Source organism: Halichondria panicea, chromosome 5 (assembly GCF_963675165.1).
Source record: "Halichondria panicea chromosome 5, odHalPani1.1, whole genome shotgun sequence".
Classification (NCBI taxonomy): Eukaryota; Metazoa; Porifera; class Demospongiae; order Suberitida; family Halichondriidae; genus Halichondria; species Halichondria panicea.
The window spans coordinates 4,147,950-4,173,383 of NC_087381.1; the positions used below are offsets into that span (position 1 = coordinate 4,147,950).

The following is a 25,434-nucleotide window of genomic DNA, read 5'->3' on the forward strand; positions in this document are numbered from 1 at the left end:
GTGTACCTCGAATTTATTTTTGTTGTTGAATCCAATAAAGCGTTCTCTTGGCTTCAAAATGACACCAAGATCGCACCAAGATCGCCGTCCTAGCTTTTTTCTTATCTTCGAGGGAACGCATGATGATTGCAACGCCCATTATGAGTAATCGACGTTCAAAGTTCAATGAAAAATTGAAGTTCAATTTTGCATCTAATCCGTAATCTAATGCCAACAAGCCACGCCCATCTGTTGCGCATCCTCGTGATTGCGCAGCTAAGCAAGCCAGAAGAACCAAGAACAGCTAGGTCAATGTAGCTAGTATTGTTTGGCACATAAAGAGGAACTAAGAAGAAAAGGACAACACACAATACTGTAAGGGTAAGCTAGTACGTTTTTGTCTTTGATCGGTACTTCGTAGGTCATGTACAATTATTATTATTGGTGCCTGCTTGTTTATGTTAAGTTTGTCATAGATATACTGTTACTTGGGTTGTGTGAGGATGCTATGAAGCCAAGCGATCTGTCTTAAAGCTTAAAAGCTTAAAAGTCAGCCTTTATAATGTAGATTGATGTTAGCTTAATACAGATCGTGTAAGAAAGCATGGTGCATGTGTGGGCTACTTCATGAAGCCTCAGAGATCAGCCACTCTAAAGCGTCTTGCATTATGTTTTTCGATAATAAGCCTGTTAACGGTTGTGTATCTCCATTCTTTACAGGACAAGAAGAATGGACACCAAACCCGTCCGTACAACCTGAACCACACCCAAACATAATAATTAGCAGGTAAGCCTGTACTTAAAATTAATATCTGGGTATTCTTTTGGTTGTTGGTGATTGGTTGAGATGAGATTAGATGAGGTGAGAGAGAAGTGGTTCTTAAAAGAACCGGTTGGAATCATAGATTCATGTACTGCTTGAGCAGGTCCTGCTGTTGTGTCCAGGCTGTTTGCAGCGGGCACAATGCCGTGGTCTCTTGGCAGGAGGGGGTGGTGACTGAGTGGGGGATGGTAATTCAGGAGTGCTTGGGTACACTCGGGAGAGGACAGGTAACGTCTCTGTCAGCTGCAGGGCAGAATTCCCGTATTTTTTCATACAGGTACCACTGCCGCTGTGCTGACAGGCCTACTGGGGTAATGACATCTGGGAGCTCACTGGTTGTGATGTGCTTCTGTTACCGTATCTGCACTCTCCCTCGTGTACACCACACCTGGACGGGAGGAAGAAAACATCCCTTCTTAATGCCGGGCATCTTCCTAAAGTGGGGTGCAAAGAAGGTAACCCAGTCATAAGTAGGGACAATCACACGTCCTTCCTCGTCACACGTCCTTCCTCGTCCGAAATCAGTTGTGCCTCGTTGCATTTTCCTGACTTCTGGACAACATCTACAATTGACCGCAGACTGCCTATTTGTGTCCTACGGAACAGCCGCTTGAACAGACCAAAGCACCAATCAGGTGCAAACTTTGTGTGACCCACTACAAGGAAGGACAGTGTGATGTTGGTGTGCCTTCCTGTGATGACCCTCCATAGCAGGTACCAGACCATGTAGTTATTTTTGTTCTGGCCTGAACAGTTGTCTGCATGGAGGTGTACATCAGTCTCACCTGTGAAATATCAGGTGTACGTAAAAGTATTATTTTAAAATTTAACAATGTATTGTCTTACCCAGCCCGTGGTTCTCGAAGAAGTAGTGGAGCTGACTGATCAAGCCCTTCCCACAGTCTCCAGCCTCATCACATAGGAAGTTGACTTGGCGTGGGAAGGCTTCACAGTGAACTCCGAAGATGGCGCACTTCCTGGGTGTGAGGAAGAACACTGGGCCGGGTTGTAGGGTTGTAGTGGATCACTTGGGTAATGCACCTGAAAGGAAAGTTAGATAATGTACATGTACTTGCTTGTTACTGTGAAGCGTGCCATTATAGGTTACCCATTAAATTTTTTGTTTAGCAGGAGGTGTGGTGGTGGTGGTCAATATTAAGTCAATTTGATGACTGTAGGGTACAACATGTACATGCGCGCTTTGCTAAGCTTACAATAATAAACTGGAATGCAATTTACGTTGGTTGCCACATACACTGTATGCCACATACACTGTACTTTAACAATAATATTTTTTAACATTGTTTACCTGCTGGGCATAATCAAAGGCCTTGATAGGAACTGAGTTGGCCTGAATCCTAGAGTGGAGAAGTGGAGGAGCGAAGGTGCCATTCACGGTGTAGTGAGTAATGATGGACTCTTTGCACTCTTTCAAGATGGTCGTATAATACGACCTCTCTGTTGTTACTGTCTGCAGGTGGTCCAGATAGTCCTGGAGAGCAGCCGACTTCTCCAACGGTGAGGCCTTCTGGACAGCTGTGCCATGCTGTTGACACAACACAAGTCTGTCATCGGCTTCATAATTACCAGTGTTGGCAGCAACTCCCTCCACCTTCTACAAAAGGTGCGATAAGCCACTTCACGTGACTCCAATTCAGTCATCGCATCTTTGTATACCTTCCAGATGCCTCGTTTCGAAACACTGGAAGGTAGCAGTTTGATGTCTGTCCTGCTGTAGCCAGGGACTCGGCCAGGGAGTAGAAGTCCATGCACCTCAGAATAGTTGGTAAGGAATGTCTGTATTAAGAAAAGTGAATTGTTGCTACAGTTGCTTTTTACTTACAACTATCCTCTCATTATCTTCAGTCCCTTTGGGAAGCCAATGTGTATTTCCATGCACCCTTGCTGTGAGCCCACTCACCCGGTACGACTACATAATGTTCCTCATTACCGTATCTCCTGTGTATTCAAAAGTAAGAGGTATTTTCTGTGTATTACTGTCCTTAGCATATTACTGTCCTTAGCAACTGTATGTAAAGTAATTTTAAATTGCGTTGTATTGACTGTGTGTTACTGTCCTTAGATTGTGTTGTATGTACTGTGTATTACTGTCCTTAGCAACTGTACGTAAAGTCATTTTAAATTGCGTTGTATTGACTGTGTGTTACTGTCCTTAGATTGTGTTGTATGTACTGTGTATTACTGTCCTTAGCAACTGTACGTAAAGTCATTTTAAATTGCGTTGTATTGACTGTGTTACTGTCCTTAGATTGTGTTGTATGTACTGTGTATTACTGTCCTTAGCAACTGTACGTAAAGTAATTATGCCTCGGTGCGCATGCGCAAGCGAGGTATACGGTAGTGTGTTTGTGTGTGTGTGTGTGTAGACTGCTACAGCTGCTCAAGGATTAATCAAGTGCAAGTAAGAGTTTCTATAGGCTTCTAGTCATGTTTACTTGGATTTTAATTCGTGGATTTGCAAAATAATGCTTCGTTCTCGAGTTATGCCTAGTTGTGCTTACTTGGAATGCCTTTTCAGAAGAGCACGTAGTAAAACTTCTTTACCGAGTGTTGCTACTCTACTTAGTAGTTAGCTCTGCACTAGAATGCTAGCTATTGGTAGCTGCAAGAGTGAGAAGAGAGCTGCAAGGCTCTGCTAATGCAGCCATTAATTTTAGACTTGTGGCATCGATCGTTTTTAACAACAATCATGGTCGATCATTACCCACTCTCTGAGTTTTTGCATGCAGTAAAATTAAATTGTTTATCATGTACTAATAGTAGCTTTATGTTATGTAGCTTTGGCATCTCCACCGAGGCATCAGCACCTGCGGTGCTTTCATTTTCAATTGCGTTGTATGTACTGTGTATTACTGTCCTTAGCAACTCTATGTAAAGTAATTTTCAATTGCGTTGTATGTACTGTGTATTACTGTCCTTAGCAACTCGTGATTTTCAAATGCGTTGTATGTACTGTGTATTACTGTCCTTAGCAACTGTATGTAAAGTCATTTTAAATTGCATTGTATTGACTGTGTGTTACTGTCCTTAGATTGTGTTGTATGTACTGTGTATTACTGTCCTTAGCAAATTGCGTTGTATGTACTGCGTGGTTGTATGTAAGGTTGTATGTACTGTGTGTTACTGTCCTTAGCAACTGTATGTAAAGTCATTTTAAATCATTTTAAATTGCTGTATGTACTGTGTATTACTGTCCTTTTAAATTGCGTTGTATTGACTGTGTGTTACTGTCCGTGTTGTATGTACTGTGTATTACTGTCCTTAGCAACTGTACGTAAAGTAATTTTAAATTGCGTTGTATGTACTGTGTATTACTGTCCTAAGTGTTACTGTCCTTAGGAACTCTATGTTTTTCAAGATTAAAAGTTATGTTGTATGTACTGTGTATTACTCATGTTTCTCAATAATCCTCACCAACTCCGTGTAGAAAGAGGAAGACATAGGAACAGACTTGTATGCCGCTATGGAGGTACACCATAGTGCTCCTCTCCCACACAACTTCCTTGTGCTTGTGGAGTCACTTGTGGTTGACTCCACACGTTTCACTGGCGTTCATGAAGGCATGCACCTGTCCCAGCAGTACCAAATCCAGCTCCTCCTTCTCAAGCTCGGAACAGTCTCGTCGAGAATCTGTCACTTGCATCTCACTTGCATCTCGCTGAAGTGTGACACACAAGCTCTACCGCAGGTACACCCTTCTATCATGAACTTTGAGATTTCTTCAGTTTCTTTCATGCCCGCTGACTTCACAGTACATGGCACTCGACGATGCTGAGGTGACGATGCTGAGGTGCGTGTGACGCAAGTTTCGTGTTGAAACAGGTCTGAGAGTATACTGTATTGAACTTCTTTTTATGTATTTCCTATAGATGCAAGATGCAAACACCAGCGAGAAAATGGCAGCTGTCAAATGGCAGCTGTCAAATGGCAGCTGTCACCCAGATGGACGTCACTCTGCAAGTTCTCCAACGTTCTCAGCTGGTGACGGTAAATTTGCTCATAGTATATTTGCGTTTGCCTCTATACCTGCTAAATAATTAGCTCTTTTGTCAATACACACATTAACTCAGGCCAACATGTAATTGGGCAGGAAATTGTCAGGCAGTCTTCAGAGTTTCCAGGTTTCTTGACCAATTCTGTGAGGGCCTGCGAAATGCTGGAATTCTACATGCTGTCAGAGCTTTCCCAGACCTCACATATACGGGGGCGCTGGAGACTATCAGAAACAATGACGAATCACCGGAGTTGATATTCAAGAATCAACTGAAAAATGTAAGGAGATTGTAAAATTATGTATAATTATTATGTACACTTTGCAGTGCTCGAAAAATTCTTAATTTTTGCAACTGGCTCAGTCTATCCTCAGCCAAGATAAATTCATATTAAAGCTTACTATAGTTGCCCAAACTTGTTCCAAGACGCTGAGTGCTGGTTTTGACCAATTAACTATGGTCGTACAGATTGCAGTAGATGATTGAGGTAATGCGTCATATCCTACGCGAGGATATTACTATCTTTTGGCAGTACCGGTCTAAGAGATGTCACGTGCTCTGTCATGCTAGAGGTTGGGGTCACGTGACTGCAGTTAGGTTTTGGGGGAGTACGGCCCCTGCGATTAGCATTAAGCACGTAAGTGTTGGGGGCCCTCATTCAGCCCCCGAAACGGTCATCGTCGGATGGAAAATGTATTTGAGCAGCCAATTTGTCTGTGGCTGCTGACAGTAGCCATGGTGGAACAACAAGCAAAAAAGTACATTAAGGTGCAGCCGTTTCGCTATGACGCATTTTTGCGGCAGCTGCAGTTGAACGTCTTCTTTTTGCAAGATCTCTAAAGGAGGACCTACTGGCTTGCTAGAGCACTGCAAACGGCCGACCGCTAGCTAAGGTAACTGTAGACTAAGCATTGCATGGGGGTAACACATAAAAATTTTGCACAAATTAATTCAGTGACAGATATAGGCAGATATGACAATAAATACATGCAAATTAATTCTACCTATCTAAAACTCGAAGAATGGCAGGTGCTTGGAGTCCGATGATGAGGAACCTATGAGGGAAGGGAGCGACAATGAATTTTCAGACCTAGAGTCTGACGACGAGGAATATGTAAAATAATACATAAATACAACTGAATAAAATTATAATATTATTATGTAATACTTTTGTTATTATTTAGATAATATGAGTGGCTGAGGGCGGGTTGGGGTTACTTTTGCAACCTCTACCAAACATTCAACAGCCACCTCAACCACCCCGCTCAATCCTCAACAGCCACCCCAACCTCAACCACCGCTCAACCCTCGACAGTCACCACGACAGCCACCCCCACCTCAACCACCGCTCAACTCTCAACAGCCACCACCACCACTCAACTCTCAATAGCCACCCCCACCCACCTCCACCTCCACCTCACCTCCACCTCCACCTCTGCTCAACAACCTCCAGGTAATTATAATAACAATGTTTAATTCAGTTGAGCGCATCTGTTGAGCGCATCTGTTGAGCGCATAATAAATAGTTATTTTAAAAACAGACTGTATCTCTAAAACAAAGGTACACAGTTAATTTTACTAATTCAACGCTACACAATTCAACGCTACACACCCACACACAAACACATGTGTGACATATACCCACACACACGTAATACGTATTGCGCACGCACGCACACACACCACACAATGCACACACACACACACACACACACACACACACACACACTGATTTGCCTTTACCTTTACACAGGGGTGAATCCAAGACATTCCAGAAGTGACGGGCATCTCCTGGAAGGACAACAAAGTCGTCAATGTCCTCTCTACAAACACCCAGCCCGCAGCTACCAGTTCTGTTCTGCGACGACAGAAGGATGGAACCCGCATCTCAATAATGGCATACAACCAGCTTACAACCAGCATAATTATGGGCGGAGCAGCTGCCAAACAAAAAGCAGAAAGTTTTACAAATACGTTTTTATGTTTTTGTTCGACGTGGCTAACGCCTATATACATGCAAACGCTACTAAAGAACATCAAGGAGTTCCGCCTTCAATTGGCGTAGTCGGCGTCGAGCAGGTCGTACTGGTGGCCATGTCCATCGAAATGACGTCGAGGAAGATGTTCCCATATTTGTTGTAGCGAAAGGGACGGTACTGCGAGGAGCCACAATGGTAACCCACAGCAGGACTGTTTTTATCTGTGGCACAAAAACAAAGAACAATGATCTGAAGAACAGTAATCTGTGTACCTATAATTATTATGATCTATTATTTCTACTTGAAAAAACAACTTGCTATCACTATTGCTATCACTCATGTTCACAATAAGAACAAGAGAAGCCTATAGTAGTACAGGTTGGCTTACCTTGCTTGCTTGCTTCCACTGTTACTTGCTTCCACTGTTACTTAGTTCCTCAGATCCAGTGACACCCAGTACCTTGTTGTGTAGCTCTCAGCACTACAGCTATGTACTATATACCTACTACAATACTGTATGAAGCTTCTAGCGAATCTAAACAGGCATGTATCAAATACGCAATTATACGCAACTACTACTTACCGCTTGACAGTAGCAGATGACAGCCAAACCTTCCAGATAGTAGGCATCATCCTGTAGATAATTTGCACACTCAAAAGTCGAAGGGCTTTCGAGTTATAACCTTACTGCCACTCAACTGCTTCTTGTTTTAACTTTCACACACGTGGCCATCTGGTGGCCATCTGGTGATCAGCCACACCTAGTACCTAGTGCACTTACACACAAAAAAAGTTAAGCAAGGCCTCTCAGCACTACAAACTCAGCAGCTACGTCCTATATACCTAGCACAATAAATATTAGAGCTTCTAGCGAATCTTGTATCAAAGTAGAACCAAGTACTTGATTGAAACAGATCACTGCCAAACCTTCGAGATAGTAAGTGATTCAGGAATCATCCTGTAGATAGTCTTTCTTCCTTGCACAATCAAAACTTCAAGCGCTTTCGAGTTACGCACTGTTTTCTACGGACTAATAAATTTTGTGCATTTTTTGAAAATTGATATGGCTGCAACGTCAACGGTTAATGCTATTTCATATCGTGTTGCTATTAGCAAATAATAGCTTTTTCATACTGTGTTGCTAATAAGCACGCTATTATGGCGCAATATTAGAGTATATACGTATTTTTATCTAGGGGGTACTCTTTTTGTCAACTGGTATAGAAAATAAACATTCAGGGGTACACTTTTTGTCAACTGGGTATGGAAAATATATATTCAGGGGTCTTTTTGTCAACTGGTATAAAAACTGAATATATACACTTATCAGTTTAGGTCCAAAAAATAATTGTTTAGCTACTAAACTAACTACTCTTCTATATAATTTTAAATGTACATGAACTGGAAAGAGTACCCTCAAATAAAAAGAGTACCCCCAAATAAAAAGAGTACCCCCAAATAAATCCTAAGGTTAAAGTACTCCTAAGGTTAAAGTACACGTACTTTAACCTCGCTTGTATTTCTATTTAAAGCGCAGGCTTAGAGTTTGAGTGTATCCCTACTTACTGTACCAGTACAGCTCGCCAGTATAGTACAGTGCAGTACAGCATGTCTTCATGGTTATTAGAGTCCCTTAGAACACTTATCGACGATCTGAATACTGGGAACTCTGGTGTAACTACGCTGGAAGCTGCTGATAGTTACAAGAGGAGGATAGAGTTGATGTATAGAGAATTGTTGGCTACAGAGATTGTTGATGGATCTTTGAGTCAAACAGAAACGGAAGCCCTGGGCTATGTAGCACAAGCTTATAAGGAAATGAGCAATTTGGTGGATATGCTGGTGGCACGACCAGTTGCGAGCAGATTTTGTACACCTACCTTAGCTTCTGGAGAAGTGGGAAGGCCTTCATTTCAGATTCCCTGTGATCAGCTCAGATACCTTATTGATCACCGTTTCTCTGTACCTCAAATTTCCCAGCTATTAGGTGTGTCAATTCGTACCGTTCGACGTAGAATGTCTGAGAACAATATGTCCATTCGATCAACTTATTCACAGCTCAGTGATAATCAACTGGAAGAGGTCATAGCTGACATCCAGCGCCTATTTCCTAACTGTGGAAATCGACAAATGTATGGCCATCTCATTTCTCGTGGTATTCGGGTTCAATATCACCGGGTACAAGAGGCACAGTCTCGAGTTGACCCAGAAGGTAGTGTGTTAAGGAGGCTCCAGATTATCAGGAGGCGATGTTACTCCGTACCTGGTCCTCAACACCTATGGCATATTGACGGACACCACAAGCTGATCCGGTAAGTTAATAGTAGAGGTGTAAAGGTGTAATTACTCGTCAGTTTGGCCTGACATGACATTTCAATCTGCCCTATATAAAAATGGTATTTACATTTTGGTCTCAGGTGGAAGCTAGTAACCCATGGTGGGATAGATGGTTACAGTCGTTTGATAGTGTTCTTAAAGTGTTCCAGTAACAACAGAGCCGACACTGTTATGCAAGCTTTTTCCGAAGCTGTCCGCTATTATGGCAATCCAAGTCGTGTGAGGGCTGACCGAGGTGGGGAAAATGTTGTTGTTAGTGACTATATGATTGCCCTACGTATCTGGAAGAGGCAGCTTTATTGGTGGCCGAAGCGTGCATAATCAACGCATTGAAAGGCTTTGGCGTGATGTGTTCAGCTCATGTATTATTGTGTACTACTCTCTTTTTTGTTACATGGAAGATGTTGGTATATTAAACATAGATGATCCACTACACCTGTTTTCACTGCACTATGTGTATGTGCCTCGCATCAATGAAAGCCTAAAACAGTTCGAAAGTGCATGGAATAATCACCCATTGTCATCAGTGCGTAATCTGAGCCCAAATCAACTTTGGTTGACTGGCACGCATCCAGATTTCTGTGATGATGAGGTAAGCTTACACTGTAATGTAAATGATTTACACTCCTACACTCCGTCACGTTGTTTAGGTATCATCACTCGATCAGTTTGGGTTGGATTGGAATGGGCCACTCACTTCTGACAATGATGGTGTTGTATGCGTGGATCCACCAGACGTACCTCTTACCAGTGACGATTATGAACAGCTGTGTATACAAATTGATCCTGTTCAGCTAAGTTCTGAGTATGGGTTAGATGTGTATGCAAGAACAATTCAATATGTGTACAGCCATATTAGTTAGAGATAGATATTAATTTGTTGTGTGACTTTGTGTGTATGAAACTGACAATAATTTATTATGATTATTACACTTATAACCGAGTGGGGGTGAGCTTCCATAACCATTAATTGACATCCTCTTTAATTTTATGATAATTGCACATAATTATATTCAGTTAACGGCCGGTTAATGAGAAATGAGTGTGATGTGAACACTAGCAGTTGAGCAGTTGAGCAAAGTAGTGAGTAACGGGTTGGTTAAATGAGTCAAAAAATGAAAAGTCACTGTTCAGTTCAAAGGATGCCAAGGCCATCGTTTCCTTTTAGGGAGAGTACAAAACACTGCTTGAACTGTTCATAATTGTCATGCTTGAAGGGAATCCTTATACAAAGGTCACATGTGCTGGCTGTTGCCAGCTGTCCTTCAATGAAAGTCAGCACAGGTCGTGTGGGGAATCCAAGAGGAGGCTCTTTTGACGCTCCTGTAAAGAAAATGAGAATGTCTTCGACAGTTACCACCTCTCCATTTTCTGTAATAACGTCTCGATCTGCAATTAAGGGAAAAAAGATTGCCGCCGTAACCTACGTTGCCGCCGTAACCTACAACCTTTGAACAATATCCACTTAATTAAATGTGTATTGTTGAATGTATAAGTCACTTATAAGTCACTTACAAAAATAAATTAATTATAATTACCTTCACATTCCTCAATGAAGTCTAGTAGAAACATGTACGTAGCCTCTTCTTTACCCCTTCGAGGATTGGTTTCAGAAGAAAAGTTGGCCTTCAGAAGTGACTTAAAATACACTACAATTAAAGGAGAAAACAGAAATTAAGCAATGTACACTTAAATTATGTATGTGTACAAGGCAATTAATGATGTGTACACGGGTGTACAATTACACCCCGCTACAGATATCTATATAATTAAATACACTATTATATTTATATACCTTTGTTGAGAACAGTAGCCTCAGCAACAAACAGAGGTTTCATCAAAAAAGAGTACTTTATTATTGTTTCCAGAACACTCTGGTTTTGTAAACCCTCAAACAGCTGATCCATTTCTGCCTTCGTCTTAATGAGAGTGTGATAGTCCCGTAAGGTTTTCTTCAAGTGGTCTTTATCGTTAACAGTCAGCAAACATAATGCCTTACGGAATCCAGTTTCACACACAAGGGAATCGTTAGCCTTGTCTGGATTGTCGTCATCAAATAGAAATGTAAGGTCTTCGTCTTTGTCTGCTTTCTCAGCTTGTACTTTACTTACTATAAATATACAACCTTACCTGCTCTAGCAAAACCTGAACTTCTGAATCTGCAACTTCCTTGTCATTAACCACTTGTCCAATATACTGACCGGTAGCAATATAATTGTAGACGGAAGGGTGCAGTACTGGTAAGCCCGAACCACCTTGCACAATACACATGGCAATCAACATTCCAATAGCTTTAAAGTCACCCCGCTATAAAAAAAGACAACATAAACATAAAATTGTATGACTAACATAGTGGACACATGACACCCGCCTCGATTTAACTATAATCATAGGCACAGTGCTACGAGGACTAACCTGCAGAGCTGGTAGGTACATTCTTGTCTAGGAAACATTCACCGCTATCATTGGACACACAGTAACACAGTAAGAAGAAGAAACACCACTGGCAAACAGACGCCAGAATTCTCTAGAAGGACCACCGGTATCAACACCCTCTTCACCAACAAAGTGAACCTGTGAAAGTATTATAGAAATGTTAATGTTCAACACCAACCCAAGTATCTACACTATATACTTGTACTGCAACAACATACCCGAAGTAGGTTAGTAGAATTGAATCGCTTCTTTTCAGCTGCTCTCACACCATCAACAACCACATGACTCCTCCTTACATCTAAGCTACAACGAGGGGTCATATCCCACTCCTCATCAGTACTCGGAAGCTTGATACCATTTTTTTGCTGCAACATCACCACTACATCCTGCAGTGTGTCAACTTCCTCCACGCTACACACAATAATTTGCCAAAAAATCACGTCTAACACATACCCTTCTACAGCATCTTGAAGGCTTCTCGAAATTGCTTCTGACACATCACTTTCAAACAAATCAACACTTGTGTAGCAGTTGAGATAGCCTAAAACACACATCAGTCACAGTAAGCCAGTCACATCGTATGTGACAGGCTCTGGGAAAACAGACCAATTGGAGCAGATATTGGTATTGAGCAATAGCCAGATTTATAGACTACAGTGTATAATCTCATAATTTTTTTTCTTGGATTATAGTTATCTACAGTCTTTATACTACCTCTCTGCAAAATCTGATGCTCTGAATCCAACTCTTTCCACCAAAGCGCTTTGTCTAAGCAGCCACCATTACCTTACTTTTCCCAATTTAGCAATCTTTGAGTGGGCGTTTCTCAATACTGCTGTTTTACAACTTCGAGTTTCTAACGCGCATAACTCAGGCATGGAACGAGATATGTGCAAACTAAGCACATCAATACGTAGGCAATTCTTTGCTCTATCATCTGGTATATAGATCGCAAAAATTATAGCTTGCGCCAATTGGTCTGTTTTCCCAGAGCCTGTCACGTATATGTAACAAGACAATAACAAATTACCCCTTGGCATGGCGTTATTGGAGAAAATGGGGGAGCAGTTGGAGAAGTAGGGGACCGTGTGCAGCCATCTTCTAGGAATTCCTCCATCTCAGAAGGAATGTAACCCCCACTTCGTAAATACTCCGAACACTCACCTGCTTCAGGTGGGGAGCACTTGTTATCCCTATATACACAACAGTTGTTGGTACAGTTTGGTACAGTTTTAACGCACAATCTAATAAATTACCTGACACAAGCTTTGATGTGGCTTCTCAACAGGTGCATTGGTACTGCATTGGTACTGACTTCTCGCAGTGCATACACTTTTCAACAGGAGCTATTCCCTACAATAAACAATGCCCAGTAAACAATAACACAAAAGTCACACAACTAAATAGCATACCAAGTCATCTTTGTCCACTAGTGGATCCAATGACAGGTCTTTCTGAATCGGCCTAACAAACACTTTAGCCTGGCCAACAATACGACGCAGATACTCTGCAGTGTATCCGCCAGATGGTGGGCTAATGACAAATAGCTCTCGATTGTTGTGTTGCTGGGTGCGTAGTAACTCGTAGCCACCAGCGTTGCGTAACTTTGGAAATGCACTGGTGATTTCATCATGAAATTCGAAAGGCTCTCCAAAGTCAAGGAATGGTATCTTTTTCGGACCTAGACCTGCCCTGATTAGATCAATTTTCTCCATTGACGAAGGTGGAGTCAACTGGCCACAACTAGCTAAACAGATGAACTCGTGCTCCCAAAGGCTAAGTTTCACTTTTTTGTACTTTTTGGGCCCTTTTCCTTTTCTTTGCATCCAGGATGGCCGTTGCACTTGCGCAGTGTTACGACCAAGCATTTGTGAGCGAGGTTGCATCATCTGCTGATGCTGGAGAGGTTGCACACCACGATTAGCAGGTTGCATCATCTGCTGGAGAGGTTGCAGACCACTCACTTGATTAGCAGGTTGCATCATCTGCTGGAGAGGTTGAACACCACTCGGTGCTTGATTAGCAGGTTGCATCATCAGCTGGAGAGGTTGCAGGCCACTCCTTTCTATGAGGTGCCAAATGAGTCAAAATGAATTTGCCTAGGTCTCCGCACAAACTTTGCTAGGACCTCCTATATGCTATATAGGAGGTCCTATATACTATATAGGAACTCTTATATACTATATAGGATCTCCTATATGCTATATAGGAACTCTTATATACTATATAGGATCTCCTATATGCTATATAGGAACTCTTATATACTATAATAGGATCTCCTATATAGGATCTCTTATATGCTATATAGGAACTCTTATATACTATATAGGATCTCCTATATGCTATATAGGACCTCCTATATGCTATATAGGAGGTCCTATATACTATATAGGAACTCTTATATACTATATAGTATATAGGATCTCCTATATGCTATATAGGAGGTCCTATATACTATATAGGAACTCTTATATACTATATAGGATCTCCTATATGCTATATAGGAACTCTTATATACTATAATAGGATCTCCTATATGCTATATAGGATCTCTTATATGCTATATAGGAACTCTTATATACTATATAGGATCTCCTATAATTTATGCTTATATAGGAACTCTTATATATACTATAATATAGGACCTCCTATATGCTATATATGTAGTAGTCTCATGAATCAGCCGCACCTCTCGGTGCGGCTGATTCATGAGACTATATTATTATATGTAGGAGGTCCTATATATAAGGAACTCTATTATAGGATCTCCTATATGCTATGTAGGAACTCTTATAATACTATTATAGGACCTCCTATAATTATGCTATATAGGAGGTCCTATAAATACTATATAGGATCTCCTATATGCTATATACGAAATAGGAACTCCTATATAATAGGATCTGCTATTATACTAGGAACTCCTTCTAATTATTATAAAAACTGCATGTATAATAATTGTAATTATTATATGCATGCATCCATGAGTGCGAATTAAATTACGAAGAAGTATAATTATAATATACCCTTACTATAAATAATACTATTGACTTAAAAATTGTCCCACTGTAAGCAAAGTGTTCATGTATAAATCGGCACCAAAAGAATGTGACTGCTGAAGGGGGTTTACAGAAAACAAAGAAGATAACTCGAGATCTGAAAGGGGATTTTTGGTCTGGGGTACATCCATTAATTCATTCCCCTCTTCAACATCATCATCCTCGACCCCATACTGGTTTGGATCAACATTTAGATCAAACAAAGGGTTTCCAATTGAGAAAGCCGTATACAGTTGTATTGGAGACCAGTTTCCTTCTGTTGACAAGGAGTGGTGGTTCCAGCCCTCACGGAAAGCATCGAGTGATTTATTTATTCTTGGGATAAAAACGTATTGAAGACAAAAAAGATCAGTATCATTTTCCACATCCAAAACACCACTAATTTCCAACTGCTTGAACACAGTAGCATATGTAGATACAACACTTGATCTCACATCTCTCCACAATCGTTCTATCCGACAATTATGGACACTACTACCAGCAATATAAGCATTTGTGTCTTCACCTCTAATAGCGACCATGTGCCTCCACATATCTACATTTTCTCCTCCTTTATCTGTACGCAGTCTTAGTGGACATCCATATTCCCTAATCGCTGGCATAAAAAGGTTGTAAACTGTTTCAGCACGATTATTGTCCGAGCACTTTAGAAAAGTAACTAGACGAGAAAATCCGTCTATTGCACCGTGAATTACTAGTCTATACCTAATTAGTTTATGGTGCCCATCTGCATGCCATAGGTAGTTAGGACCTGGGACATTATAAACCCGCCTCTGAATTCTTCGAGAAGTAGTGCTATGTCCTCGTATCCGATGAATGCTTTCTCGAAGGCGACGTTGTTGTATGCTAACACTTTGTGACTTCAGATATCCAGCTAACATAACTTCCCCTGCGGTAGGGAATCGATCAATTATTTCTCTCACAATATTATTTCTCTCACAATAGTGTCCACTTCATCATCGTTAATGTTTTGATGGAACTTGGACAAATTCCAGTTTTTTGCTCTTCTTTGTAGTGTTTTGACAGAGACATCGAGAATTGCTGAGATATCTTTCCATTTAAAATTAGCAGATAGTAGGAAGTTTAGATGACGTTTATCAACTTTCAGAGGTGGTCTACCCTTTGGTGAGGGATTCATAACTAACTTGATAGGCTTTGTGAGGAGAGTATTTTAATTCACTTTGTTTCAGTACAATGTAGATAAACTCTATTTAGAGCACAATTGATTCCAGCACGTGTGAATAAACTCTATTTAGAGCACAATTGATTGACCACGTGTGTTGATCAACAACAAGCCAGAGGATAATTATGTCAGACAATGCTGCATACGAGGCTATATCAAGAGCAGTCTCAGATGCTGTTCTAATTGGTGTGAATTGGTGTGAGAGAAGGCCTTAGTGGACAACAAGGTATGCTTACTTATTTCTAGGCCTCCTGTAAAGAAGGGCTATTAAGATAATCATTCTGCACGCAGCAAAATAGTTTTGGAATCATAATTACTAGAGTGGTTCTCGAACTTTGGAACAGTTGAATAGGTGTGGTTTAGCTACTACATCTAGCTAGCTGTGGTTCTACCTATACCTACCTACCTACCTACCTGTACCTACCCCCGAGGCCACGTGCATTTTAATTATCTAAGCACAATTTTGAAATTAAAATTAGAGCAGCAGAACAAAAATTAAATTAAAGGTGAAGGGTGCAATCAATCATATAATATATCATATATGTATTTTAATTATACTGCCATGTGTATTTTCTCAGGAACTTTGCATTCGAGGGCTGCATTGCTAGGAGAGAGCTCTACGGCCAACAACTCATTTTCATCACCGATGGCTGCATCTCTAGGAGAGAGCTAACTGCCAGTAACTCATTTTCTGCATCTTTTTTGTCATCAAAGCCAGACAAAAAACGAAAGCGTTCACTGCCTTCTGTGTTTGAGAAAAAGAAACAAAAAAAATCTAGCAGCAGCAAGAAGACGACATCCTTTTATGTCAGAGATATTGAGGTAATACCAAGGGAATGGGGTAAAGACCACAGCCATGTACCAATTCCACGCATGGAGAAAAGGAAGATACTATCTGATGCTGGCCTTTTGGGAAAGTTCGAATTTAATTCGGATATGAGTGCTGATGACGTATCAAAAGAAATTTGCACAGTGTTTTCTCAACCTTTCCAACTATCCTTGAGTCTCATTGAAAGGGGAGAGCGTTTCAAGTTTAAATATCTTCAAAAATCTGGCGAAGGTACACGGTCGCTCTGCTGTCCGACGGTAAAAGAAAATTTCGAGTGGACAGGGCGAGTGGTTTCCACGCTAGCCAAAAGTGGGGGATGCATCTATTTGCTTGCTGATGAAACTATAGAGTGTCTCTATGACGTGAGTTTAAAATGTGACTTAGCAAAGTCTCGGTGTAAAATGTGTACTGCTGATACTATACAATAATTTTTTATCACCCAGAACCAGCATTTGAGCAGTGATGAGGATAGCATAAATCTTCCAACTTATAAGGACGAGATAGAAAGCAAATCTCCTCTGCAGTCAACTCTCCCTCTGTCCACGTCCACTACATCTGTGCAGCCAGCTGATATTATTGTGATTGACTCAGAATCTACCTCCAAGCCAAGTACAAGCTCTCACTTACCTTTGGAAGACAATGAGCCTACGCCACAATTCCAAGCAGCCGATGAGCCTGCTAGATCACAGTTCCAAATAGCAGAGGAATATCAGCCCCAAATACAAGCAGGGTCACAGGAAGACCTGATCTCAATGTTTGAAACAAAATTTTCCCAGTCACAAATTTCAACCATTTATCGCTTGTTTGGGCACGATTTTGACGCAGCTGTAGAATGCCTTTGTGTTGGCCCTACCCAAGAAATGCTTCTAAAGCCAGTGAAAGATTCCTTTGTCGATGGGAGGTCACACAAGATACACGTTGATTCTAATGATATATGGTTGGACTTGGTTGGAGCATACAAGGCAGGAAATATCGAGTTTTGCAGGCCGTCAAGGATTTTACTCGACAACTCTCCAGCTATTGACACTGGAGGTGTGCGACGTCAAGTTTTCAATGATGTGTTTCAAGCTTTCGCCGATAACAAGCACATTACCTTGTTTGAAGGTCCACCGAGGTATCTCAGGCCAATCAACAGCATTGAAATCCAATCCACTGGGATAATGAAAGTCCTTGGGCAAATGATTTCTCATTCTATCGGCCAGGACGGAGTTGGCTTCCCCTACCTATCACCAGTCTGCTTCTGGTACATGGTTGGTGGTATGGATGAAGCACTTCCATATGTCACGAAAGATGACCTGTCTCATGCTGTGCATTTAGTCGTAGAGGAGGTACGTATGCACATTATACAGGTTATGTATATGTAATAATGGATATGCTCTCATTTTTTAGATTGGTGAGATTAACAAACAGGAAGATGTCAATGAGTTACTGTCAAAGGATTACGTATTGGATGTTTTGCAGCAGTGTGTCGTGACCACACCGTTGACAGTGAGTTAGCTGCTTTTGTGTGTGTGTGTGTGTGTGTGTGCGTTGTGTTTGTGTGTGCGTCTGTGTAGACTGCTACAGCTGCTCAGGGATCAATGAAGGAGTTTCGTTCTCGAGTTATGCCTAGTTTTGCTTACTTGGAATAATATTATTATTGTAGCCTTTTCAGTAGCAAAACTGTCTATGGAGTGTAGTTAGCTCTGCACTAGAACACTAGCTGAGAAGAGACTCTATTAAATTTTAGACTTGAACTTTTGGTATCAAACAACAATCATGGTCGATCACTACCCACTCCTTGAATGCAATTATGTGTTGAACACTTTATGTTATGTATATAGCTTTAGCACCTCCACTGAGGCGCCAGCACCCGCAGTGCTTTCATTATGATCACTATATATACATTTGCTTGTAGGTTGACACGAAGTCTCAAGTAGCACAAAGCTTGCTTATGTCAGATGCTTTGTACCAAAGAAAGCCAGTTTTTGACAGCCTAGCTGAAGGTCTGAAGGCCTGTGGCATCCTTAAGCTGATGAGGAATTTCCCGAGTTGTTTTGTCTCGCTTTTTGTTAGTACTGGTGATTTGTCCAATGATGATGTGTGTCAGGCACTCTACAATAATCAACCTACGGAAGACCAAGACATTGCAATCAAGCACTTGACAAAGTTCGTGAAGAATCTCGATCAAGAGGGTAAGCTATGCATAGGTGCATGTGCATACCTATCATGTGCATACCTATCAATCACTTGTGGGCTTTAATTAGAAAAAGCAACACAAGGTATTATCCTAACCATTTTGTTTTATAATTATGTAGGTTTGGTGACATTTGTGAAACACGTCACAGGAATGAACTTTGTCAAAAAAAGAACCATCCACGTCACGACTGTGCCTGACGCAAGGGGTGCTATAACTGCTCATGTTTGTTCAAACTCTATCACACTTCCAGCAGGAGTTTTTGTCTCTACACAGGAATCATATGATCTGTTTGTGCAAGCAATGATGTCAATACTTGCTTGCAACTCATTTAACACTGTTTAAGTCGCGGGAACTTATTGAACTTATTATTATGCTGGGTTGGAACTTATTATTAATTTTATGATTGGACTCGGCTCATTATTATGATTCCATTTCCATTTGTTTTGTCATGATTGATAGGCATATAATAGTTCTTATTATATGCACTTCGTATTTATATCCAGGAAGTCAAGTTCAATTTTTTTTTAATATTTATATATTTATATAGCCTATTAATTTTAAGTATACATGTATGCAGGAGGTCCTATAATTATACTATACAAGAGTTCCTATATAGGAGATCCTATACATAGTATATAAAGAGTTCCTATATAGCATATAGGAGATCCTATAATAAGAGTTCCTATAATTATAGCATATATATATATATAAGAATATATATATATATATATATATATATATATAAGAATTCCTATATAGGATCTCCTATATAGTATATAGGACCTCCTATATAGCATATAGGAGGTCCTATATAGCATATAGGAGATCCTATATAGTATATAAGAGTTCCTATATAGCATATAAGAGATCCTATATAGTATATAAGAGTTCCTATATAGCATATAAGAGATCATATATAGCATATAGGAGATCCTATATAGTATATAAGAGTTCCTATATAGCATATAGGATCTCCTATTATAGTATATAAGAGTTCCTATATAGTATATAGGATCTCCTATATAGCATATAGGAGGTCCTATATAGCATATAGGAGATCCTATTATAGTATATAAGAGTTCCTATATAGCATATTGGAGATCCTATATAGTATATAAGAGTTCCTATATAGTATATAGGACCTCCTATATAGCATATAGGAGGTCCTAGCAAAGTTTGTGCGGAGACCTAGGCAAATTCATTTTGACTCATTTGGCACCTCATACCTTTCAGGTTGCATCATCTGCTGACGCTGGACACCCCTTCCTGCATATCAAAAACATAGCATGTGAATTCCCAAAGTGATTATATTATGCTCTCACTTATGAGAGTTTTATTCTGCTGCATACTATTTTTGCTCTATAAGGTTAAGGGTACTTCCAAAGCTCTTACGACATTAATTTTTAGACCCCCCCCCCCTCTTAACATCACAAGTTTTGACACACTAGTTATTGCATGGTCACAGACCAATATCTTAACATCACAAGTTTTGACACACTAGTTATTGCATGGTCACAGACCAATAGTTAAATCCCTCTAGCTCTAACTCTTCGTAATATAAATGATGATACTATAAATGATGATACTATAAACGTAATCACACCTGCAACGTAATCACACCTGCACTTCTTTCAGGAAGTCTTGTAAGAGCCTGCCTCAAGAAGTTTCTCGTAGCTTCCACTCCATCTGTATTATATGGATAACCGTTTGGGTTTCCAGTAGCCATGTCACGATCACACTGTCACGATCACACTGCTAACAGAAGACTAACAGATAACAGTATCTTTGGTCTATGACTGAGCCACGTGTTGAAGCTTATTGCGCATGTGCACTAAAGGTTAAAGTACATGTACTTTAACCTTAGGATTTATTTGGGGGTACTCTTTTTATTTGGGGGTACTCTTTTTATTTGGGGGTACTCTTTTTATTTGAGGGTACTCTTTCCAATAGAAGAGAGTAGTTAGTTTAGTAGCTAAACAATTATTTTTTGGACCTAAACTGATAAGTGTATATATTCAGTTTTTATACCAGTTGACAAAAAGACCCCTGAATATATATTTTCCATACCCCAGTTGACAAAAAGTGTACCCCTGAATGTTTATTTTCTATACCAGTTGACAAAAAGAGTACCCCCTAGATACAAATACATATATACTCTAATTTTGGCACTAATATTGCGCCATACGCTATTTCTTATAGGCGCTAACAAATAATAGAATAATAGCATGCTATTTCTTATAGGCGCTATTATTGCTATTATTGCTAATTAAATAACATAATGCTGCATTTGTATTTCTTGCATGTGTATTATCATTGCTATCTGCTCCCCCATAGCTGAGACTGTTAACAGAAATGAGAAATATGACTGTACATAAAATACATGCATAACTGAAGTTTTACTGAGATATATAGAAGAGGACAATGAGAGGATAATAATTATAAGTAAACTTCTTGTAAACTTCTTGTGAAACTTCTTGTGAGACGAATATTGTGGAATTTAAACCGACCGAGCCACTTGAAAGCTTGTTCAGCACATTCAGTATTTACCCCGTGGATTTCGCTGAAAGCAGAAAGATGAGGATGGTATTGACACAGGGGGTTCTCAGGACATACAACCCAGCTCAGTGTGCTTGTTACAATGGAACAAATCAACCAAAAACCTGACTTTAAGCTCCCAACGATCCTTTGGCTTCCAAATTCTTCCATACCCTAAATGTCATACCCTTAATACCTCAATCTTTCAAGATTCCTACCAAACGTAATGTATAGGAAAATGTATAGGAAAATGTAAGCATGTATAAAGTTTCCACATGGTCTTACAACAGCGAAAAGTCCGGCAGTTCGGTCATAAAAACGATTGATATTTCCAGCTTTCTTACAACCCGTGTTAGGAAGAGGTGCTTGTTTTGTTTTCGCCGTACATACTGGTGATCCATCAAACTTGGAACAAGAGAAGTGGACTCCTCGCAATGTGCTGGGCAAAATTTTGATGGTATTTTTACTCTTTCCTCCAAGCACTTTCCTGGTGAATATTTAATACTCGAGTCTCACGATCCTGTCCAGCTTTAGCTTTAGTCTTTGGCAGTGCACACATTGGCCGGCAGATCTCCATCCAAAGAACAGTAACCTATGTACATGCATGCATGCGTAAAAATATTATACAGTCACTATAACTTCCAATAACTTAATTATCATGTAAGGTTAGTACAATTATACAGAGTTAGTGTTAGGGGGGTGGTTAGGTAAGGGGTATATAGATAAAGGGTATAGGTTAGGTATATAGGTGGGTATAATATAGGTAAGTGTTAGAGTTAGGGTTAGCATGTGTTACGGGGATGGTATATAGGTAAGTGTTAGGGTTAGGCTTAGGCTTAGGCTTACATGGGATGTATTATGGGGGTTGTAACGGTTAGGGGATAGTTGGGTAGGGTTAGCATGTGTTAGGGGGATGTTAAGTGGGATGTTAAGTAAGGGTTAGGGGGATGTTAAGTAAGGGTTAGGGTTAGGGTATAATTATGTTAGGTTAGCACGTGTTATAGGTTAGGGTAAGGGTTAGGGATGGTTAGGTAACTAGGGTTAGGTATGGTTTGGGGGTAAGGGTTAGGTTAGTTAGCTAGCATCATGCATGGTTAGGTAGTTTAGGTTATTAGTAGGGTATGGTTAGCATATTGGGTATTGGGGAGAGGGTGGTCTTACCTCCCGTGCATCCTTTCTTGTCGTGCACCCACGGACTGGTTTTACTTGTTATGTCCGCCCACGCTTGTTTGCACAGTTCGTCTACGTCTTTTCGTTGGGACGGTCCAACATCTGTAGCGAAGCTGGTTGATAAAAGATTACCACAGTCGTTGTACATAAACCATGCGTCATCTATCTGTCAGCTTCCAAGATGAACTTGATGTTTCGACCAAAAAGAGTATGGTCTTTCAATCGAACAATCCACTTCTCTGAAGTTAGCGTTGTATACCTCCGTTGTATACCTCGGCTCTTGACGTCATATCTTGTAGCAAGGCAATTTCAAAAACTGTTTGAGAAGTGCAGTGAAAGCATCTGTAGTAGTGTGTAGTAGTGTGTAGTTTTAGAGTCTACTTCGTAGCTATGGTGATATTTCCTGCATTCACCAGAGAGTGGCACTGGTGGCAGAAGATTCAGGGAATCTTTTTCAGTAAATTTATCGAGCTGACATTCAAGTTTTGCGTTTTGCTCCAATGTTCTGGGAAATTTAGCTGCTAGAAACAATGCTGTACTCTTGCACTGCTCAACACTCTTTGCTCCACTGTCACCCACCGGACACAACTCTTCGGTACTGTGACAGTGGAAATTAACCCTTTAACCGTCGGATTCTTAATTAACAGTGAAGTGAAATGTCTGTGAAATGTCTGTAAATTCTCTATCGGGTTTCCAGAGCAATAAAATGCCTAGCAACCATATACCAATAGAATGCCCATACAACAAGGAATATAATGGTGCAACTAACAACCACGGTTATTACGCTCACCCGTTTTTATCATTTTAAATGCTCGGTGAGATAAAATCCAAAAAAATTTTTTTATGGTATCATAATGGTATAAAGGCTGCTTGATTTTCACATCATATGAATGTAATAGTGCTAAGATAATATCAATTTGAAGTACAATACGTACATGTATTACTATATTAACGATCTATGACCTCACATAAAGACTGTTCATTACTGCTAATTCTTCTAGCTATACTATACTACTACTTGCCAGAGTCACACTTCTGGTCTTTCACCGTCCTGGTCATGCATGCGTCTGGCATAAAGCTGGTAGAGGTATCCTACTATCCCCTCTCCTTCATAGACACTGTCATCACCAGAGGAGACATTGCCATTGCTGTCCTCAAGCTGTTCAAGCACATCGGCACAAGTAAACAACCTAGCCATAGTTTTTAATATAGCAATGTGGCTTGGAAATTTCTAGACTAACTACAGCTCTTCCTTTATACAGGGATGTGCGTAGTTCGAGCTACTTCCTGAGCTACTTCCTAAGTATTGCAGAATTAGAATTTCGCAAAAAAAGTCACTATTGCGGGCCACGATCGTGGCCCGTGGCGGTTAAATATCATTGCTATACTGTACTATATGCTACATACAGAGTGCATGCATACAACATACAGTCCAGCAGAGCAGAGTTAGCAGAGCAGAGTTTAGCAACTACTGCCCATGTGGTACATGGTACATGCCTTGTTGCGAAGCTTAGGAGAGCTAGCTGTCTGTAGGTAATGGAAATACACAATTCGGCGTTCTCCTCTTCACCAGTGATACAGTTCATATATTCAGTGCAACAACTGGAAAAGCGTGCGCAGTGCAGTGCAGTAACGGTAATGCGCATGCGCTAAGTTGCTTAGTAATAAAAATAATTCATTCTCATTCATTCTCTCTTCAAATGGCAAGAGTTTACCTTCAACTGCACTGCACTTAAAGCACGAATTGCTAAAGCTCAGTCTATCTCACTTGACTACACACTACTGAAAACTGTGAAGGCACATGCAGACGCTGTCGGTGCTCCACCGGAATTTATATTCTTTCCACTGCTCACTGCAACGGCTAATGCTCAAATGTCTGGGTGGCGTGAACCAGCAATATTGTGGAATGTTGTGGCAGCTTCCTAGCTGCATTAAAACGACCTATGCTGTTGAGGTGCTTGCTTTATCATAATTACTTGCTTTATCATAATTTTGCAATAAAATTAATTACTCAAAACATAATTACTATAAAGACGTTGCAAAGAAAGAGGAGAGGAGTGGAGAGAGGCACGAAAAAACTACCAAACCTGAACCACCTCAAATTGTTTCAATGGAAGCTCTACCAAGTTGTACGACGAAATGTCTGTCATGTACGATTTGAGGCTCGATAGATCGACTGGTGGTTCGTGGTCACGAAACTTGAAAAATCGGGAGAATGCCCGTCGTTCAACATGATCGGTTTTATACAGCCATCATTTGTTGTTGAAATGGTGGAGAAGGGTGACTTCAACGACAGTGTGCCCGCAAGAGGTGGAGTATAAATATGCAGACCTCGTTGTACCAATGGCTTGAAGACGTACTCCGACGTGTGAGAAACGGGCATTCTAAGGAATACAGGTTCAATTCACTTCTTCACAGGGTCCCCTTCGTTGATTTCCATGACGAAAGGAAACTTTCAATTCCTGACGACGAAGATCGCAGAGGCAAAGCGAAAGGCTCGTCTGGCGATGATACTTTGCTGCGTAGAGCATGCAGTGTCAGCTGGCATCGATGATGAAGCTAACGTGAAACAATAGACAATCATGGAGTATGTGATCGACCAGAAGTTTGCTCTGATGGGGGGGTGAGCACGCGTGGTGTGTGTGTGTGTGAAGGTGTGTGTGTGTGAAGGGGGTGTGCTCACTGGTGTTAAGGATGGCTCAGCCACATGGTGCACAAGGCATCATATCTTAGTGATTGTGATATATTAATGGATGAGATTTAGTAGGAATGTAGTTTTGTACAAAATCTACTCGCTTAAAATGTTTGGAGGTCATGTGATCTTCAGCGATGGCGTTACAGTATGATTAAGAAGATAAAAAAGGAGGATTAGAAACAAGTGTAGCCACACCCCCAAATTTTTTTATAAAGTA

General features: G+C 40.6%; 3 protein-coding genes and 1 pseudogene across 3 annotated transcripts; 2 read left to right on the plus strand and 2 right to left on the minus strand.

The window, feature by feature from the left end:
• Positions 1 to 1,282: 1,282 nt before the first annotated feature.
• On the minus strand, positions 1,283 to 2,571 carry LOC135336372 (uncharacterized; annotated as a pseudogene).
• A 4,154-nt stretch (positions 2,572 to 6,725) lies between these two features.
• Positions 6,726 to 20,543, minus strand: LOC135336373 (uncharacterized). Its single transcript, XM_064532134.1, has 12 exons — positions 20,438 to 20,543; positions 20,044 to 20,083; positions 13,532 to 13,628; positions 12,980 to 13,465; positions 12,824 to 12,920; positions 12,598 to 12,760; positions 11,786 to 12,108; positions 11,547 to 11,705; positions 10,927 to 11,438; positions 10,670 to 10,780; positions 7,183 to 10,520; positions 6,726 to 7,015 (listed from the first exon to the last, which is right to left on the minus strand). Exons 1-5 carry the CDS (start codon positions 20,541 to 20,543, stop codon positions 12,849 to 12,851), a joined length of 801 nt encoding a protein of 266 aa, XP_064388204.1. The 3' UTR covers positions 6,726 to 7,015; positions 7,183 to 10,520; positions 10,670 to 10,780; positions 10,927 to 11,438; positions 11,547 to 11,705; positions 11,786 to 12,108; positions 12,598 to 12,760; positions 12,824 to 12,848.
• On the plus strand, positions 8,403 to 10,009 carry LOC135336251 (uncharacterized). Its single transcript, XM_064532008.1, has 4 exons — positions 8,403 to 9,106; positions 9,212 to 9,366; positions 9,554 to 9,723; positions 9,782 to 10,009. Exons 1-4 carry the CDS (start codon positions 8,403 to 8,405, stop codon positions 9,992 to 9,994), a joined length of 1,242 nt encoding a protein of 413 aa, XP_064388078.1. The 3' UTR covers positions 9,995 to 10,009.
• Positions 15,872 to 19,392, plus strand: LOC135336248 (uncharacterized). Its single transcript, XM_064532004.1, has 5 exons — positions 15,872 to 17,000; positions 17,082 to 17,966; positions 18,028 to 18,126; positions 18,536 to 18,812; positions 18,936 to 19,392. The coding sequence occupies exons 1-5, from the start codon at positions 16,683 to 16,685 to the stop codon at positions 19,157 to 19,159; spliced, it is 1,803 nt and encodes a 600-aa protein (XP_064388074.1). The 5' UTR covers positions 15,872 to 16,682; the 3' UTR covers positions 19,160 to 19,392.
• Positions 20,544 to 25,434: the final 4,891 nt, after the last annotated feature.